Source organism: Trypanosoma cruzi, genomic scaffold (assembly GCF_000209065.1).
Source record: "Trypanosoma cruzi strain CL Brener 1047053516441 genomic scaffold, whole genome shotgun sequence".
NCBI lineage: Eukaryota > Euglenozoa > Kinetoplastea > Trypanosomatida > Trypanosomatidae > Trypanosoma > Trypanosoma cruzi.
The window spans coordinates 26,248-45,525 of NW_001849282.1; the positions used below are offsets into that span (position 1 = coordinate 26,248).

Here is a 19,278-nt window from a genome sequence, read left to right on the forward strand (position 1 = left end):
TAACTCCTGCTTGGTAAATCCCTTCTTACAGGTGGCAAATCCAGATACACAATCCGCCAAATCGTTATCCACTACTACTGCTAATCCTACTACTGCAAGCAAAACCTAACACCTTGAAACGATAGTTGTGATGGTCAAGCCAAAGTATCTCTAACTGCTTGGTCAGAAAAGAAAGAGGCGGCAACAGCAAATAAACACAGTGGCACACAGAGGCATCCGGCCACAGACAGTCCCCACCAAAGCATAACCACCGACACAAAGAAGCGCAGACGCCACAACGCCAGTGACACCATCGCCCTCCCACCGCCCACGCAGCCTCACATAACCACCATGCAGACCAGTAAGATCCCAGAAAAAAGACACATTGCTATTAGCACCGCTCTTGAAACAAAATGGTTCTACCACAGAGCAGTACCAATGCCGTGAAAGACGCACAAGTGCCAAGACACACCCACGTGGCGGCGTTGCAACCGGCAGCCATCGAGCGCGTCCAAGAACGTGGTAATGGTGACGTGGAAAAGGGGTGGAGAAATCGCCACTCGCCAGCAGTCAAGGCGTCTTTTCTTGCTCGCACAGGTCAGCATTGCACAACAAACAGCGGCACCATAAACGCACACGGCACACGCAAGGAAGAATGAAAAAGCACGGTGGCAGCAGCCAGACACGGGGGACAAGGGTCCACACCGATGTTACGCTCTGTTGGCTCATAGACATCCGAATTGTAATCATTTCGCTGACGCGCACCGCGCGTGTCTGCTGTGGACTCAGAGGAGGATGAGAAGAGAGAGAGAAGGTGCAGTTCTCAGCCATATCGGTTGATTGTGACGCCAGTAACGCCACCTCCTCAGATCGCCTGCAGCAAAGACCGTCACCATCAGCAGCGGTCGGTGCCTTCCTTCTCCACCGTCGCCGTCACGCGCCTCCTCTCACACCAACACAACGGGGGAGCAACAGCCACACGCAACAGCCAGCACCGAGTGCAAGAGGAGCAACCAACCACACTGCAATACATATATCGTGTAAGTGTCGCCGTGTGTGTGCCTACGGTCGCGAAAAGAAAATAAAAAGCAAAGCATCCGAGGACACACACAACCACAGAAGAGTGCCAAACAAAAACAACAAACAGGATGACCGGTGAAACGCAACACTGCACGGCTGCCCACGCTGCGGCAAGCCGCGGGACACATGCTGGAAAGTAAAAAAAAAAAAAGGTAAATCCGTCTTCCATTACACATTCACTCAAAAACAAGAAAAAGCTGCACGTTGGTGCGTGGCCTCCAGATCGGTGCGCATGTCTCGTCTGCAGATAAGAAATAAATAAATAAGTTACAATCCTTCCATTCGTTTAAACACACGGTGCCCACACATTATTTATATTCCACTGGGACACTCGGCGCAGTTCCGTGCCCCCATTCCATTGTCTCTTTTATTAGCCGGCGCCGTCGGCGTGGCACACAAAGCCGAGAGCGCCTCTGATTAAACAAACAAACAAAAAACAAGAACACTGAGTAGATCCCGCCGTTGTCGGAGGACCACAACACGGGGAGGAAATAATAAACCAAACAAACAAAAACCACACGATGATGGCCTCGGGGGGAGCATGCTTCCACATGGAGGAAGAGCTCTGCGCAGCGAAGGGGATGTAAAATAAAATTAAAACCAGATAAAATGAACGGTGCATCCACAGAAAGCGGCAATTAACTAAAAGAGTGCGTGGACAGACGCATATGTTCCCGCTGGAAGCAGGAAGTCCTCACCGCGATTTCTCAGTAAAGGCCACAAAGGCGCAAAACCCAAGCCCCAGCAGCAGCAACTGCGACACGCCCCCACGCATGGAGCCGTCACCTTTTCCTTTTTTGCCGCCATCGTTTCCTTTTTTATCGTCGCTCTTCTTGACCATTTTTGGTTCACCGACACTCAGTGGGCGGTTGTACAGAAAGACGCTCGTCACCGTCACGCTGCTGTTGATGTCCCCCTCGCCTCCCCAATTTAGAGGAATGAGACTTCAGCTCCCGCGCCCCAACTGTTGGTATCGTCTCTGGGCTCCCCACAATCACGCCATCCACGTACACGGAGCCCTTGTTGCCGCCCTGAAGCGTCAGCGCCACCTGGTATTCTCTCCCAGGCTCCCACGTGCTGTCCTGTGCTGTCTTTGTGCCGTCAAACACCGTCTCCCACGCTTTATTCATGCTGTACGACAGCCCAATGATCTTCGCGCCGTGACCGTCCCCCAGACCCGCACCCAGAAAAAAATTACTCTTCTTTGGAACCTCGTGGACGGTCACCGTCGCCACAAGAGTGAAATCGCAATTTACAAACTTGTACAGCCCATTGCTCTCCCGGCCGTTCACGGGCCATGTTGTCCCGGACCCAAACCCCGTGAATTTGAACCCGTCATGGACCTTCACCGCATTCATGACCTTTGCATTCACGCAACGGTAATCGTCGATCCACGTGACATCGCCGGACGATGCGTCGGGCAGGAATCCAACCAGAACTGCCGTGGGTGTGGACGACTTGGAAAAGGAGGCGTCCAGCTGCGCCCAAGTGCTGAGGACGGAGTTGATCGTCTTCAGCTCCTCCGTCTGGCGGGCAAGTGGAATGGCACTGCCTTTTTCATTGGCCCTCTCCTGTAAAAGGTGCAACGCATCATCCAAGTACAGCAGGGTGTTGGCAATCGTCTTTTTCTCAGCACTGTCGACAAAAATCGGCCCAACATAAAACGTGCGGTTCTTGTCCGTGACCCAAAGGTAGAGCGCCTTGTCCCTTTTCTCCCCCAAGGCGTACCCTCTCTGAATGTACAGCATGACCTTCTTTTTCTCAATGGTCGCTGTGACGAAAGCTCCCACATGCAAGCTTTCGTCCCAACGGAATCCTGATGGTGCGTTGACCCAAATGCCCGGGAGTGTTCTGACAGCCTTAGTCCACGTTTTCCCCATGTCACGCGACTCGAACACACTCTGGGCATCCACACAATGAAAAATCATGAGAATTTGTCCACTCTCCCATTCGGTGACGCGGGGATCAAGGCATCCCACAGAAAAAATGCTCTCTGGGAACACCCAGTTGTTGTCCCTGTCCGTCGAGTAAATACTCATGGAGAAAGGCTAATTTTTCCCCTTCGCCGCCACCAGGGGGAACACAAGCGTGTCATTCTGCATCAAAATACCTGGGCCACCAGCAGTCAAAAGTTCCCTCAGGTGATCTTGAGTGTGTTTGGGGATCTGTTGTGGAAGCGACTTGGGTTCAGCCCAGCTGATCAGTGTACTCTGCACGCCGTCCGTGGACTGCGTGGCCACACCCTCCACCAGTTGAATATCCCAGCCATCTTGCACCCACATAACATCATGGTAATATCCTAAAGTATCGCTTCCCACAAGTAGAAACACCTTACTGTCCCTCGCAACTGCTGTGGGCCGGTGCAAAACGCGCAAACAATTATTGCCATGCCTACTGCAAAGCACGGTGCGTGCCCTTCACTCCTTCTTGGTGATCTCAGCGACAATGGACGGCCACGTCTCCGCAGCCTTGATGTACCCGGCCACAATGTCGGGAGACCGAACCCCAAACAAGTTATGTTCATGGGCGTTATACTCGGACAAGCCTTCAGCAAAGGCAACCATTACTCCGCCAGCACGGACGAGAGAGGGTGAGACAAATGCTTTCTTCACTTCAAATAAACCAGTCCCATCTCTTCACACCACCGGCGTATTCTTCGGCACAAAAACGTCGATCTCCTGCGCCAGTTGCAGAACCCCGGACTTACTCTCCGCAGCGGCCGCAGCTCCATTGCCACAGCAAACCGTCACGAAAAAAAGGAGCGGCACCGCAAAAGTAAACACGTGCCAAGAAATGTTGGGCCTCTGCTGCTCACTCTCTCTTCCTTCCCTCCTCCTCCCGCTCGATCCGGTCACGCGGCGACGGTTGTGTGTGCGGGGCGCCTTAACAGCTGCAGCAACACGTGAGAGCATATAAATATTTGCTTGTGTGGGCGGTGTGTGTGCTGTTGGTCCTTTCAGAGCCTTCGAGTTTCACGGTGGCGATTCGCGCTTGTTTCCTTCTTTCCTAGTGTGTCTGTGTTCAAGAAGTGGAAAAGAGCACAGCGACAACAGCGGCAATACACCAGACACGTCAGTGGGGAGCAGAGCAGGGCACCCACTCAGAGAGCGAGTCATAAGACAATCCGGAAGGGACAGCACGGAGGACCATCGCCCACAGAAAAGAGCAGCAACACGGCAAGTCACGGCGGGCCGTCGGTGTGTGCGGGCCAGCCCTCACGCGGTGCAACACGCCACACACCCAACAGGGAATGAAAGACAGACAGGCGGAGAGAGATGAATGGATGCCGTCAAGAGGCACTCACAATCAACATGGCCCGTGAGCATGCCGCCACTCCACGCAGGAACACAGGAGGAGAAGATGACAGGAGAAAAAAGCAAGAAGCAGCACAAACACACAAAAGAAACAAACACCAGTCTCAGGAAAAGCACCGCCACGGTCCTCACCCTGGCCGGCGACTCCACACCAGCCCTCACACACACACACACGCAATCGCAGTGCTGTCAGTCCGCGGGTGAGAGGATTCGGTCCTCCACACAACAAACGCACACACCGCCAGCAATCAACCACCAATGAACGAGGAAGAGAAGAGACACACCGCCACCGCCTCCGGTTCAGTCCCACGGCCAACGGAATACGGCCACAGCCCCGCAGCCAACAGACAACGCACGAAGCAAGCTATCACACAAAGTGCCACACGCGGAAACGGATCCTCATCCACCCATGACGCGGCGCTTCACTCCATGCGGTCACACGGAGTGCACTGATTCCTCAATAGAACTTATTCGTCGTACATCCCCTAAAGATGCCTCTGTTATTGATGGGCCTTAGAACACAATAGAAGAAAATGGGCAATGCAGTAGTACTGCGACAGCGCCAAACACAATGATTCCCTCATATCGGGCAATTCTCCAATCATGCCTCGTACCACACACAACTAACATACTATATAAAAACCACCCAATGTTTTTCACCAGAAACCAAACAACCCCACTCCCCCCTAATTTCTTCTGCCACTGTTATGTTCGATAGCGTTGGTCATTTTTGGGCATTCGTCTTCGGTGCTGCCGCATGGGGCTGGTGCACCCGCACCGTATGCACACAAAAAAGTATCCAAAAATATATAACTCCCACAATATTTCTTTACCACAAATCAAAAACTACCCCTTTCATCCCCCAATTCTTTCTCCTATTTCGTTTTTCCTCGCCTCAGAGAGCTTCGTCTCTTCCAAAGTCTCCGGATGATACTGCTGCTATGTACTGGCGCACCTCTTCCTCCCAGAACGCCGCAATCTCTCGGTTTTCAGCACGGCTCACATTATCGGAATTTACAACATCACATCTCCGCCAGCCATTCATCGGCATGTTGTCTGCGTGCTGCACATTAATAATATCCCACGACATGTCTCGGGATAACTCCTCCCAACCATTAAAATATGCCGCCAGGCACTCAGTGAACTGCCTCACAGTGCTGGTTGTGGTGCGGTGCTCACCCGCCGTAGTCATCCGCAGCCCAACCAGCGTCATTGGATTTGAGTCCACAAAGAAAAAGCCGTCCACCAGCGGAAAGTGTTGGACCTTCGGTTCATACAGCACCCAGTGGTCCATAGCAACCGGATTGGAAAGGCGTTCCGGTGGCGGTAGAACCTCTTTTCTGGTGAAGCTCGTGTCTGAGTGCTCTTTCAGCGCACAGCTGTGTGGCTCACGTCGTCCTGGTGGCCTCAGTTCCTTGATTTTAAGTCTTATCGCACGTAGGAATTCCTCATTCAAAAATGCGGATACGGCATACTTTTCAATAAGATATGGTGGGACATAATCCCAGAACCTCAAAACAAAAAAAATAAAATCGGACTGCTTCATTTCATTCTCCAACCTGGACAAAGTTTCACGTTCGAGGTGGGGAGATACCAGCAAATTCAGAGGCGATTCAATGTTGTTTCCTCGTCGTACTCGGACAACCTTCACAAGCTTTCGAGACAAGTCATTGTCATTGGACAAATAACAGCAGCCAATACCCAAATTACGCTCTAATTCCGAAGCGGTCGACCCATCCACGGCTTGCTGACACGCTTTAATGCGGTCATCATATGCCTGTTTATCAAAGATGGAGCGGAGAATTGGTCCCACGTTATTCATGCGACCCCTCACCTCCTTCCAGTATTCCGCTTGCTCCTGCAGGGGTCGATTGCGCTTCATCCAAATGCACATTGCCCTCACATCGTTTTCTTCGGGACAATTCGTTACGATTGCAGTAGCGTCCATTTTTTTTTTCCACCGTTCATATTCGTTTTTGTCTGGTGGTGTCACCACAATCATGCCCCATCCCTTGCAAGGCAAACCAGCAGACGGTTGACGACATGCCAATGTCGCATCGTAGATACAATACCCTTTAACCCCACGGAAAAAAAAAATGTTTACAACATCCTCAATCCTGGGGTTATCCCTGTATGTTGATACCGTTTTGGTGGTCTTGTCAAACAGGAATGATTGACTCCCAATAACGTACGCAACCATTGGGAGCTGCTCCGCATCGTAGTGCAGCAGCTGGTAGAGGAGGTACGAGCCGGCAGCCAAAGATTTCCCAATCCCGGGCGTCCCAATCAACAGACGCTGCTTGGGCGTAAAGTAGGTCCCACGGTGAGGACTGAACCATTCGGTTAGATCATTCCTGACGATCCGCCACACTCGCTCCACCTCAGAGTTCACGTAGCAGTCACGAGTGGATTCATCCTCCTTCCACGAGTACGGCCATCCCCTGTCCGAGGTGAGCACCATCAGTCTGGGACGTGCTGCACCGGATTGCTCCACACCGTCATCCTTTTCGAGAAATTCGCCAACTTCCTTGTACTTCCATGACTGTTCTGGCTCCCCCTCCCTCACATACATTCCCGCCCCTTTGCCGCCGGGAACCTCCACGACATGATGCCACCTCGCATTGTACACAGACTCGTAGCATCCCTCCAGTTTCATCGGCGCACTCATCGTCATTGAGCTCATCAATTCAATGAAGGCTGCATCCAAGAAATGTTTAGTGAGGTTATGAACATTTGCTTTTACCTCCTCGGCAGCTAATGACCACTTCAGTAGATTGTCCACACCTTTCTCGTAAAGCTTGTTTACATCCTCTTCCATATCCATTTCATCCCTCACAGCCCTCTCCATCCTCTTGTAACGATCGGATGCCTTTATTTCGAGCAGTAAAAACGCACCGCAAATATACCTCGTAGAATCCTTTACAAACTCCTTCAGCAAGACATTCCGGTTGGCGGGCAAAATGCCCATGCCGTCCAACTCCATCACAAGAAAATCATTCAATTGTATGTCCATGACGCGAACTCTTCCTCTAAATAGCACATCTTTGATCGTGGTGGTAACGGTCAATTCTAATTTTTGCCGTCGGCTTGCCCTTTCTTTCGTCTCACGCCTTTCTTCCGCCTTACGCCTTTCTTCTGTCAGCACCCGAGAAATAGCTGCGTTTATTTTTCTCCTTGCAACAGGAGTGACCGTATCCTTTCCTTCATAGTCCCTCCATTGCTCGAGAGAGTACACACCCTCGTGATGAAGCCTGTGTACATCTTCTTCCAAATCCATTTCCTCCCTCACAGTCATCTCCATCCTCGCATAAGCACCTGTTGCCTGTATTTCGTTCAATACTCCCGCATCGCGGATATACCTCGTGGGATCCTTGAAAAAATCCCCCAGCCAAACGCACCGATTGGCGCGCAAAATGCCTCTGCCGTCAAATTCCATCGTAAGAAAATCATTCAGCTTCATTTTATGGACGCGAACTCTTCCTCCAAACAACAAATCTTCGATCATAGCAGATAAGTTGAATATGATTTGTTGCTGGTCCCGCCTTGCCCTTTCTTCCGCCTCACGCCTTTCTTCCGCCTTACGCCTTTCTTCTGTCAGCACCCGAGAAATAGCTGCGTTTAGTTTTCTCCTTGCAACAGGAGTGACCGTATCCTTTCCTTCATAGTCCCTCCATTGCTCGAGAGAGTACACACCCTCGTGATGAAGCTTATTAATAGCCTCCAATAATATTTTCAGCGTTTGGTACGCAGTTAAGTTAACAATTCTTCTAAGAAGCTGCTGGTCTTGTACGTAAGCATCCGGCTCCTGAACAAACGCCTCCATCGTGACGTTCCCATTTCTTTCCACAACCCACTCCTCGCCCAAGTAGCTCCGAAGGAAATCGTTCAATTTCATGTTGTTCCTGTTAGTGCTTCCCTCCAGCAGAATGTCCTCTACGCTGCTGCTCATGGTCCACTGTGGTTGCTGCGACTCCGCTCTTATGTTTGTCGCAGCGGGTTGATCTCTCTCACCCTCAAAGTCCTGCCTCGCTCTCCTCTGACGATCTCCCTGCGGCACGGCAGACGCTCGGCTCCTGGCATTGCCACCTTGCACTCTATTTTGCTTTGGAGGCATTGTTTCTCCTTGTTTTCTTGGTTGGATTGAGTTAAAGCTGAATACTGACCGACAAACGAGAAAGGAATAAAAAAGAAAATAGTCACAGAAATGACTGGCAGCCACAACAATAGTGCCATACGCGCGGTGTGACGGCACTGTACTCGATGCACGAGGACCACCACAACGACGGCGCGCGGGTACCATTCACCCAGCACAGTGTTGGTGAGAAACAACAACAATAACAACGTGGTGGACGCGGAGGGTTCGTCCACGCATTCCGCTCGCCACGGTCCCGCACCCGTGTGGCACCGCCGTCACCGCACACACTCTGCAAGAGGACGTGGGCACATAAACCCTGACACGCACACAAAATAAAAAGTAAATTCGGTAAGGCAGAGGCCACACGCAGGGACCACAAATCATACACACCACAACAGCGATGCATCACGGTAATCCCCCACACAACAGAAAAGAGTACAATTTGCAAGCTTTATGGAAAATATTTGTGGTGTGCATGGCAAAAGAGTGCCGTGACGCTGCCTTTCATACTGCACTCGCCATTCACGTATCAATTGGAAGCACGCAGCCACCACTCCTCCGTTTCGCTCCCCGTGCTGCTCGTGCCGCTCCACTGGAGGAAGTTGTCACCGCACATCCCCCTCACCGTGCATTGTGGAATAAAAATCAACCACACGGCATGGGTGCGGTGCCACCCCGCCAATAAATCCCAGGAAACTCCCCACTGTCTCGTGTGGCACAGACCGCAGTATTATTATGCCTGCGAAAGGCTTTTTTTCCAAACAAGAACGTGGCCCCACCACACGCCCGTAAAAACGTTTGGTCCGTCGCACGCAAAGGGTGGAGCGAGAGAACGGCAGGAAAGGCAACACCGGCAGCCATGAGCAGCCCGCACACGCAAACACACCGCTGCCCCGCACATCACCAAAAATAAAAATACCAAAGAAACATGTCACATCCCAACTACAAATCGCAAGTGCGGTTGCAGCTGACACTCCCACCTCCTGGGCGTGTGCGGCCCCTCGCTGCTCGGCGCTCCAAGTGGGATAACCAAAAGCACCAATTCGGAAACATTCGACCACCGCCACAGCAGTCACGCTCCCCATTTCTCACAAAGGCGAAGGCTTGCAGTGGCGCAGCGGACGGCGGCACGCACAGTCGCAGGGTAATGAACTGCCGCGGGAATTACGCAACGGCGATGCGCCCCTCCTTTGGGAAGCCCAACAAAAAACATGTGTCGCGCAGTCCCCGTGAGCAACACACATTGAACCGTATTCAGCTCCACTACTGTGGCCATCCGCACTCAAAGCATGAGTGCGACAACGCAGGCCAGAAAGCACGGAATAACAGCACGCATCCCTCCAATAAAGGTCGGGCGGCGTCCGTGCTGCCTTCAACAATAATTCCACCCCACATCACCCCTCTGCATATCCGCAGCAAAAAGGCCCACACGGTGTACACTACATTAGGAGTTCCTAAAGCGGCAAAAATCGGATCACCGGAGCGCTGCCCTCTTCTCAATGTTGAGTAGAGGCTCTCTGATCATTGTCGCCGCCAGCCCGCGGTATTATGGAGGAGCATTACATTCTCGGCATATCTCTCCATTTACTTCACTTTCCCGACGCCGCAAATGAAGTGACGTCCCACAAGCAATTTCGACCGGTCTGAAAAACGTGACGTATCAGACGCGATGAAACTGTGTGCGTGTGTGTTATTACGGGCGAGCGATGCGATGCTCTCGCACATCCTTTTATTCCAATCCTGCGAAACACTCCATTTGGCGGTGCTGAAAAAGCTGGAAACCAAACACGCACAAATCGCACAATGAATGCCTCTGGAGAAAAAAAACAAATAACGTCAACACAGACACAGTAACAAAACAAGCAAAAGAAAACCAACCTCTGCGCGTCCTCCCGCAAGAAGGTGAAGACACACACGCTTGTCACCTTAGCTTCACTCCAACTCCTCAAAAGTTGATAGGTCTATAGTAGGAGGAAACACGCCACTCTTCCCTCGCTCCCTGTCACGAGGCATGGACGCTGCGAGAGGCTGCCAAGATGAGCCACACGTGTGTGAAGGGCCCCAATGCTCGGGGCAGGTCGACAGCCACCCACACTCACCCCCACTCACAAAAGGGCAAAGGCAAGGACATGGAGAAGAGAAGCCCGCCGCACAGTGCATTCAAGAAGGCACACGTAGAAGCACCGCCATCCACATCGTACCGCAAAACAGCAATGCGAACAGCACACCCACGGCCGCTACAAGAGGAACGAGGTGCATCCAATTCCACCACAGTCCTTTACTTACCCCTGCCCCGAAGGAATAGCGTTACGCCTCACAGCAGGTCGTGGCGGTGGCGTCCCACACTCACAGTGAGGCACGGCGCACACCATCCGCTCCCCTCCGACTGCACTCATCAGGGCGCCCAGTCACCCTCGTACCATCGCAATGGGGAACACAAACAACCGTCGTCGCGGACTATCGATGCCTCTAGCAGAAAAGAAAAAGTGATGAGGGAGTGTCAACTGCACAGCTAGCAGTGGGACACCCAATGGGACACAAAGACACATAGTGGCATTCAACACAGCAAATAATAAAACAAGCCGCAGCGAATTGCCAAATACAGAAAACCAAGAAAAAAGGCGTAGGTTCAGCAGAAATAAATAATTAAATAATTAATAATAAAGAAAAAAAAAAGAAATCGCCTCAGTGGACTTTCATTTTATGTATCCCTCAGCGCAGCAGGAATTGTGCATCTCCATATGTTTCTTACAGAGGAGAAAAAAAAGATCGCAGTGTTCCACGTGTCCACACGAAATCCCTCACATTTCATGAGGCACTCGGCCTCTTCCTCCACCCCTCGTTTTGTACAGTCCGCGGGACTGCACAGCAATGAGGCCGGCACCGCGTGCGGTGCAACAAAAGCAAAAAAAACAGGGGGAAACACGTCACTCATGAGAGTGTGCAGCTAGCGGCAAACGAAAAATAAATTAAAAAAATAGTAAAAAGACAGGGGTTCTGATCCCTCCAACAAAGCACCAGCAGCACATTATATCCAGAGGTGAAAACAAAAGGGATTTTAAAAAGTCCTCAACGGAGTGCATTGAGTCTTCCTGAGGAGCTGCACACTCTTTTCCACGGAGAGCCGCGGCTCCACTCCCACCGTCTCACACAGCCGAGAGCTGCAATGCCCACAGCCCCAGAAGGAGAAGCAACAAGATCCGAGGCACACACCCACACGCACGGTGCCGTAGCCACCAGAGCCCTTCTCCAACAAAGTGTTGTTCGTGAGCTGAGAAGCGTTTCCATCTTTGGAGCCACTGCCAGTTCCCGCTGGATCATCCGGCCCTTCAAGCATTTTCCCAGAAAGAGACTCTGGAAGAGCAAGGTTGCTGGCACCAACTTTTTCGGTTTCTTCCCTGGTCAATATGCGGTTGTACAAAAAGACACTCGTCACTGTCACATACTTGTTTTGGCTCCCGGTGTCGCTTGCACTGCTTCCATACCCTCCAATGTAAAAGTGTGAATTCGCGCGTGGCCCCTTTCCCGATGGTGATGTCATTTCAGCATCCCACACACACACACACACACCATTGATCTATACGAAGGCCTTGTTGCCGGTCCTGCAGCGTGAGCTCCACTCGTTATTGTTTGTTCAACTCCCAAAAGCCGTTGTGTTTGTTTGCGTTGAACATCACCCCCCAACTCCTTTCATGGCTGTGCGACAGCCAAAAGTGCACAGTGCAACCTGCTTCCTTCACGCCAATCAAAGGGATACTCTTGACGCCTGCGTGTGTCTCGCGAATAGCCACCGTCGCCACAAGAGCTAAGTTGTAATTCGCAAAGCCACAGTGATTATTATCCTCCCAACGGTTCACGGGTAACATTGCCCCGTGAATTGAGGCCCATTTGTGGCATTCTTGCCGTTCGTCACCGTTGCAATCACACAACGGCACTCGTCGATACACGTGTTGGCAGTGCCTGCGTTGGGCAGATATCCAACCAGACCCACCGTACTTACGGGCGACGCGGAGAAGGAAGCGTCCACGTCCGCCCAATTGCGGAGGATGGAAGTGATCATCCGCAGCTCCTCCGTCAGGGAAGGCAGGAAACAGGCTGCTTTTCTCTTCATTGTGCCTCGCTCCCACAAGGTGCAACGCATCATCCGAGTACAGCAGGGCGTTGGCAATCGGCTTATTCACAGCAGCGTCCATAGAAGCCGGTCCAACACAAAACACGCGGTTGCTGTCAGTCACCCAAACGTAGAGCGCATGGGCCTCACTCTCCCACCACGGGGAGCCCACTTTCCAAGCCTACAGCACGACGCTCCTTCCTCCAACGGTCGCAGTGACAATGGCTCCCACACGCAAGCTCATGCCCCAACGACCCGATTGTGAATTGGCCCAAACGCCTGCAATTGCCCCGGGTAATTCCACCCACATTGTCCCCTTGTCACGTGACTCGTGCACTCTGCAGTACCGGCTCCCATAGCAATGAGTAATCACGAGAAGTTGTCCCTGTTCCCACTCGGCAATGAGAAGGTCAATGCAGTCCACAGGAAAAATGCCCCTTGAAAGCACTCAGCTGCTGCCGCCGTCCGTCGAACAGATGATCATGGAGAAATCGTCTTTTTCGTCATTATACGCAATCACGGGGACACAAGCGTGCCATTCACCAAAACACCTGAGCCGCCAAAAACCATCAATCCATTCGCGCCGCGTTCGTGAGTCTCGGGAATGATCTGTGATCACAGCAATTTGGGTTCACACCAGTGGATCAGCTCGCTCCGTCTGCCGTCATTGGGCTGCGTGAATTCACCCACAACCAGTTGAGCATCACGGTCCCTCAACGCCCAATTGAACCCACCATTCGTACCAAACTTTTGCTAGCTTCCCGCACGAAGAAACGCCCTATTGCCGCTCTCAATTGTCGTGGGATTGGACGCGAAGCCTACACCACCCTTTATATTCGCTGTGCTCAACACGATGTGTGTATTCCGGCCATTATCAAACTCACCAAAAAAAGACGACAAATTCCACGCAAAAAAGATGGAACCCGCCACAATATCCGCATGAGAAAGCCCACTCGGTGCCCCATCGCTATCATTAAATATCGTGCAACCCCCATCAAAGGCAACCGTCACTCCACCGACACCCACAAGAGCGAGCGATCCAAACAAATCCCTCCTTCCACTTGCACCAGTCCCACCCTTCGGTTCCAAACGCGTTCGTCCCGGAACAAAAATAAAAACCACCCACGGCAGCCGCGCAATCACTTAATTCTCCCCCGTCGATGCGGCCGCAGCTCCACAGGTGGCGCAGCACATCACGAGGAGGAGTAGCGGCACCGCAAAACTAAACACACGCCGGGACATGTTGGGCCTCTGCGGCTCACTCTCTCCTCCTTCCCTCCTCCTTCCGCTGGATCCGGTAACGCGGCGACGGTTGTGTGTGCGGGGCGCCTTCACTGCAGCAACACGTGAGAGCATATAAATATGTGTGTGTGGGCGGTGTGTGTGTGCTGTTGGTCCTTTCAGGGCCTTCAAATTTCACGGTAGCGATTCGCGCTTGTTTCCTTCTTTCCTAGCGTGTGTCTGTGTTCAAGAAGTGGAAAAGAGTACAACAGCAGCAACACATCAGGCACGTCCGTGGGGAGCAGAAGAGAGCACCCACGCAGAGAGCAGGAGACGAGACAAACGCCAGTCCCGGGAAGAGCACAGCCAACGCCATCACCCTGACAGGCAACTCCACACCAGCCCTCACACACACACACGCACCATAGCAATGCCGTCAGTCAGCCATGGAAGAGGAGAAGTAACCCACCGCCAACACACAACGCACACCGAGCGAGCAATCGCCCAAAGTGCCACACGCGGAAGCGGGCCCTCATCCACCCATGACGCGGCGCCTCACTCCATGCGGTCACACGGAGTGCACTGATTCCTCAATAGAACTTATTCGTCGTCCATCCCTTAAAGCTGCTTCTGTTGATGATGGGCCTTAGAACACAATAGAAGAAAATGGGCAATGCAGTAGTACTGCGACAGCGCCAAACACAATGATTCCCTCATATCGGGCAATTCTCCAATCATGCCTCGTATACACACACACAACTAACATACTATGTGAAAATCACCCAATGTTTTTCACCAGAAACCAAACAACCCCACTCCCTCCCTAATTCCTTCTGCCACTGTTATGTTCGATAGCGTTGGTCATTTTTGGGCATTCGTCTTCGGTGCTGCCGCATGGGGCTGGTGCACCCGCACCGTATGCACACACAAGCATCCAAAAATATATAACCCCCGCAATATTTTTTACCAGAAATCAAAAACCGCCCCTTTCCCTCCCAATTTGTTTTACTATTTCCGTGGCTCCTCCACACTTCGGAGAGCCTCGTCTATTCCAAAGTCTCCGGATGATATTGACACTTGGTACTGGCGCACCTTTTCCCTCCAAAACGCCGCTATTTCACGGCTTTCAACGTCGCTCACACTATTGGGATTGACAACATCACATCTCTGCCAGCCAGTCATCGGCGTGCTGTCTGCGTGCTGCACACAAATCATCTCCCACGACATGTCTCGGGATAATTCCTCCCAACCATCAAAATACGCCGCCAGGCACTCAGTGAACTGCCTCACAGTGCTGGCGGTGGTGTGATGCTCACCCGCCGTAGCCATCCGCAGCCCAACCAGCGTCATTGGATTTGGCTCCACGAAGGAAAAAAGGCGTCCACCAGCGGAAAGTATCCAACCGCCGGTATGCACAGCAGCCAATGCTTTATAGCATTATTTGTATGGTATTCCATTGAAACCAATACACATATAACCCGGCGGGGTGCCCTTCAGGGTTCGCCCTCAGCACTGCATACCGTCCTCCACGGCGTGCTGGTGGCCCCAGCTCCTTAACGTCCTCTACTAATGCACTGACAGACTCCCCAAAACATGAATGCGCGCAAGTCAAACCCTTCCCATACATTCAGACAAAAGAGTACTCCTCTTCCCCAATACTAGCAACAGAAAAAAAATATCTTCCTCACTCATCACGCTCCCTAAACCAGTGCGGTATTCGATGCACGAGGCAAAGGGGTATCGGTGCGTTCAGAAATCCCTCAGCACCGAATTCTCCTCGTGCTCGGGCAGCCCTCACCAGCTTTTGAGACGGATCCTCAGAATACCACAGTCTCACTCCCCCATCTGTAAAGTGCTTTTCACCATCCCGGGACTTGATCCCATCCAAGGCACTCTGAATGGCAGCAGAGTGTGCAATGAACTCATTCGCATCGAAGATGTAACGTGGAATCGGCCCCACTTTATCCATGCATCCTTTGACTATCCTCCATTATTCCGCTTGCCCATCCGTAGCCCCATCGCGCCTCATCCACGCACACATCGCCTTTACATCCGTCCAGTCGGAGCAATTCGCAATGATTCGCTCGGCTTTTAATGGCGTCTCCCATTCACCGTGGTTGTGCACGTTTAGGGGCGACACCAAAATCATGCCCCATTCATCATAGGGCAGAAAATAACCCGCTGGCGATGTTCCTTGCTCTGCGAAATCGTAGATAACATACCCTTTCATCCCACAATCCCACAAACCCCACAAAAATTCCTTGGATGCTTCACTACCCACTTATCTCGTCACCGTATTGGTGGTCCTGTCAAACACGTACGTCGTACTTCCAACAAAACTTTAGACAACCACCTCGAGCTTCTCGACATCGTAGTGCAGCAGCTGGTAGAGGAGGTACGAGCCGGCATTCACCGACTTCCCGATCCCGGGCGTCCCAATCAACACACGTCGTCTAGGCTCAAAGTGGTTCTCACCGTGAGTGCTGAACAATTCGGTTACATCGCCCTTGACGATCCGCCACACTCGATCCACCTCACAGTTCACATGGCAGCCACGAGTGAATTCATCCTCCTCCCACGAGTACGGCCATCCCTCGTCCGAGGTGAGCACCATCAGCCTGAAACGCGGTGCACCAGATTGCTGCACTCCGTCATCCTTTTCGAGGGATTCGCCAACTGCCGTGTACGCCCACGACTGCGGTGGTTTCCCCTCCCTCACATCCATTCCTATCCCCTCGCCGCCAACAACCTTCACGACACGGTGCCACCTCGCATTGTACACAGACTCGTAGCATCCCTCCTACAGGTATCTCGGTGCGCTCGACGTCGTTGGGTCCCTCGCTTCCTCGGCGTCTGAATCCAAAAACCCTTTAGCGACGTCATGAACATTTGCTTTTACCTCCGCAGAAGCCACCAACCACTTCAGTAGATTGCACACGCCATTATCGTAAAGCTTATTTACATCTTCTTCCATGTCCATTTCATCCCGTACAGCCCCCTCCACCCCCCACATAACGATCGGATGCCTGTATTTCGCCCAATACTCCCGCATCGCGAATATACTTCTCAGGGTCCTTAAAAAACGCCTCCAGCAAGGCCTCCCGATTGGCGTCCGCAGCACCCCTGCCGTCCAATTCCATCGCAGGAAAATCATTCAGCTCCTTTTACTCGACGCAACCCCTTCCTCTAAACAGTACATCTTCGATCCTGGTGAAAATAGCACATCCTTTTTGCTGGTCCCGCCCTGCCCTTTCTTCTTTCCGTATCTGAGTTAGAGCTTCATTTGGTTGTCCCTTGCGGAAGGACTGACCGTATCCTTCCCTTCAATGACACTCCAACGTTCAAGAGGAACCACGCCCCCGTCCAAAAGCTTATTCTCATCTATTAAAAGCCGAGAATCTTCTGAATTGAAAACTTATTCAAGAAGCTGGTGGTCATAGACGTAAGCTTCAGGCCTCCAAACAAACTCCTCCATCGTCACATTGTAGTCTTTCATCAACGGCCGTCCTGAAGCCAATATAATTCCGAAGGAAGTCATTGAGCCTCATTTTGGTGCCGAGACTGTCTCCGTCTAGCAGTGCACCTTCCACCCGACGGTCAGGAGTCCACTGCGGTAGCTCTTTACTCTCCGCCACGTGTCGAGTCGCAGCGTCGGAACCATCACCAGAGCCGCTGCAAGGCGCCACCACAACACCCGTGCGGCAAAGCATCCCATTCGCACCGCCCAACCGCGGCCTGCAGGTGCCGCTGGCTCCAAAGGACAGTCGCGGCTGTTTCGTCCCGCAGTCCCAATGGCGTTGGGCGTGGCACTCGCACGGCAGGGCGGTCAGTGCGCCACGCAGCCGCACTGCAACGCCTGTCAGTGGAACAGTCAAGGCCCACCGCCCCCGCAGCAACGCGAGGCGTGCGATCGGCAGAAACAACGCCACATTATCGCCATGTATATTTTATTTTATTCACGTTGTCTGTCCGTTTGCCCCATCACTGGCACCAAAAATAAGTGCACACCTTCACAGAGGGAGGAGTAAAAAGGAAAAAAAGAAAACACGATCCCACCGTCACGCAGCGGGTCAACACTCTCCTCCACCCACAGCCATTGCCGCACAGGAGACCGCAGTCACACCGCAAAGGAAGCACCACAATTTGCACCACACCATCGTGCAGTGAAAAATGGGCGAAACGCGGCCAGGCATCGCCCCGCTCCATTTCCCCGCCCCTCAGGTTTTGCGTGCCCGCACAAAGTAGCAAACAGAATCAGAGTGCACACAAACCCAATCAACACCCTCACTCGCTGAAGCACGTTACTTCGCATGGAGTGACAACATTTGGGGACACAACAGCAGTAGCAGGCTGCATGCAATCTCCCTGCCAACCCTGCGAAGAGACACAACAACTCTGCGGAGTAAAAGTGGCAGCCCCTCGGTGTTGCCCGCAGTCCACATGGCAAAAAGAATTCCACGCACGCATAGCTCCGGACTCCTCGCTGTTTGAGTGCCCAACAGAACATGGGAAAAATACCTGCGCGCAAGATGGGATTAAACACGTGAAAGCGTCAGCCTGTTTTCTCCGATGGCGTTGGCGAGCAGTCCCACACAATCCAATCAAAGTGGCACGCCGGACAGAATGGCGTCCGTCAATCAATAGAAAAATGCGACACTGAAAGGGAGCAGAGAAGAGCTGGCAAATGCGACTGCCAGTGACAACCGTAAGCAATCCCGCCAGCACCAACTGAGGTGCCGAGGAGCACGTTTGTGTAGAACTGGCCGTCAGGCAGAGAGGACAAATAAAACAAGAGGGCAGCAAACCCTCTCGTTCAATGTCTCCTGACCGCGACACCAGAATCAAAATACAATGGACGATAAGAGCGGCAACGCCTTCTCCAAAACACCTTGTCAAGAAGCCGCAGGACCTCAGGAAGGGAGGAAGGCAGCGGCGGCAGCCACAGCGGGGGAAGCAATAAAACGGCTGGCAGGCACCTTCACGTCGAAGCGCACACCACATCCGAGTGGGCTGGGAGCACAGATCGAACCGCTCGGAAACACACGCATCAAATCGGCAAAAAAAAGCCGCGTTGAATCGACAGGAGCTCCCCACCCAAAACAAATTTAAAAAGTAGCGTTTTTCAAGGGGGAATCCGCTTTTCCGACGACGGCACGGACGCCTCGCAGGAATTTCTTGCAAATCTCCCTTCGCAGGTCCGCAAGAAAACGCAGCGGAATAAAAAGTGAGCGCAACGACGCAAAAAAATAAATAATCCTCCCAACCGACCAGGTGGCAAGCCGCCCTCGCGCAAGTGGAAAAAACACAACTTCACTCCGGTCTTGTAGTGGTGGTCGTCTCGCAACATCTTCTTCCTTCTCGTCGCAGTGCACATCCCCCTCCAACAAAGCATTTGTTCGAGCCATGCTCCTGCGGCCAAACATCGCGCTGCTGGATCC

General features: G+C 52.4%; 1 protein-coding gene and 3 pseudogenes across 1 annotated transcript, besides 8 other annotated features; all 4 read right to left on the reverse strand.

The window, feature by feature from the left end:
• Positions 1-622: part of a sequence feature (areas not merged during assembly with more than two copies in the genome that could not be assigned to a particular haplotype) that runs on past the window's edge.
• Positions 623-3,459: a sequence feature (heterozygous, Esmeraldo-like haplotype).
• On the reverse strand, positions 1,767-3,971 carry Tc00.1047053509735.100 (annotated as a pseudogene).
• Positions 3,460-3,574: a sequence feature (haploid, Esmeraldo-like haplotype).
• Positions 3,575-17,039: a sequence feature (areas not merged during assembly with more than two copies in the genome that could not be assigned to a particular haplotype).
• Tc00.1047053509735.120 (retrotransposon hot spot (RHS) protein, putative) lies at positions 5,269-8,487 on the reverse strand (the record flags this gene model as incomplete). The annotated part of the gene is made up of 1 exon (XM_811364.1): positions 5,269-8,487. The coding sequence occupies one exon, from the start codon at positions 8,485-8,487 to the stop codon at positions 5,269-5,271; it is 3,219 nt and encodes a 1,072-aa protein (XP_816457.1).
• Positions 11,145-11,184: a sequence feature (AT_rich).
• Tc00.1047053509735.140 lies at positions 11,654-13,861 on the reverse strand (annotated as a pseudogene).
• Tc00.1047053509735.150 lies at positions 14,849-17,771 on the reverse strand (annotated as a pseudogene).
• Positions 17,040-17,107: a sequence feature (heterozygous, non-Esmeraldo-like haplotype).
• Positions 17,108-17,761: a sequence feature (areas merged during assembly that could not be assigned to a particular haplotype. This can correspond to areas where the two haplotypes were merged or to regions with more than two copies in the genome that were merged during assembly.).
• Positions 17,762-19,278: a sequence feature (heterozygous, non-Esmeraldo-like haplotype).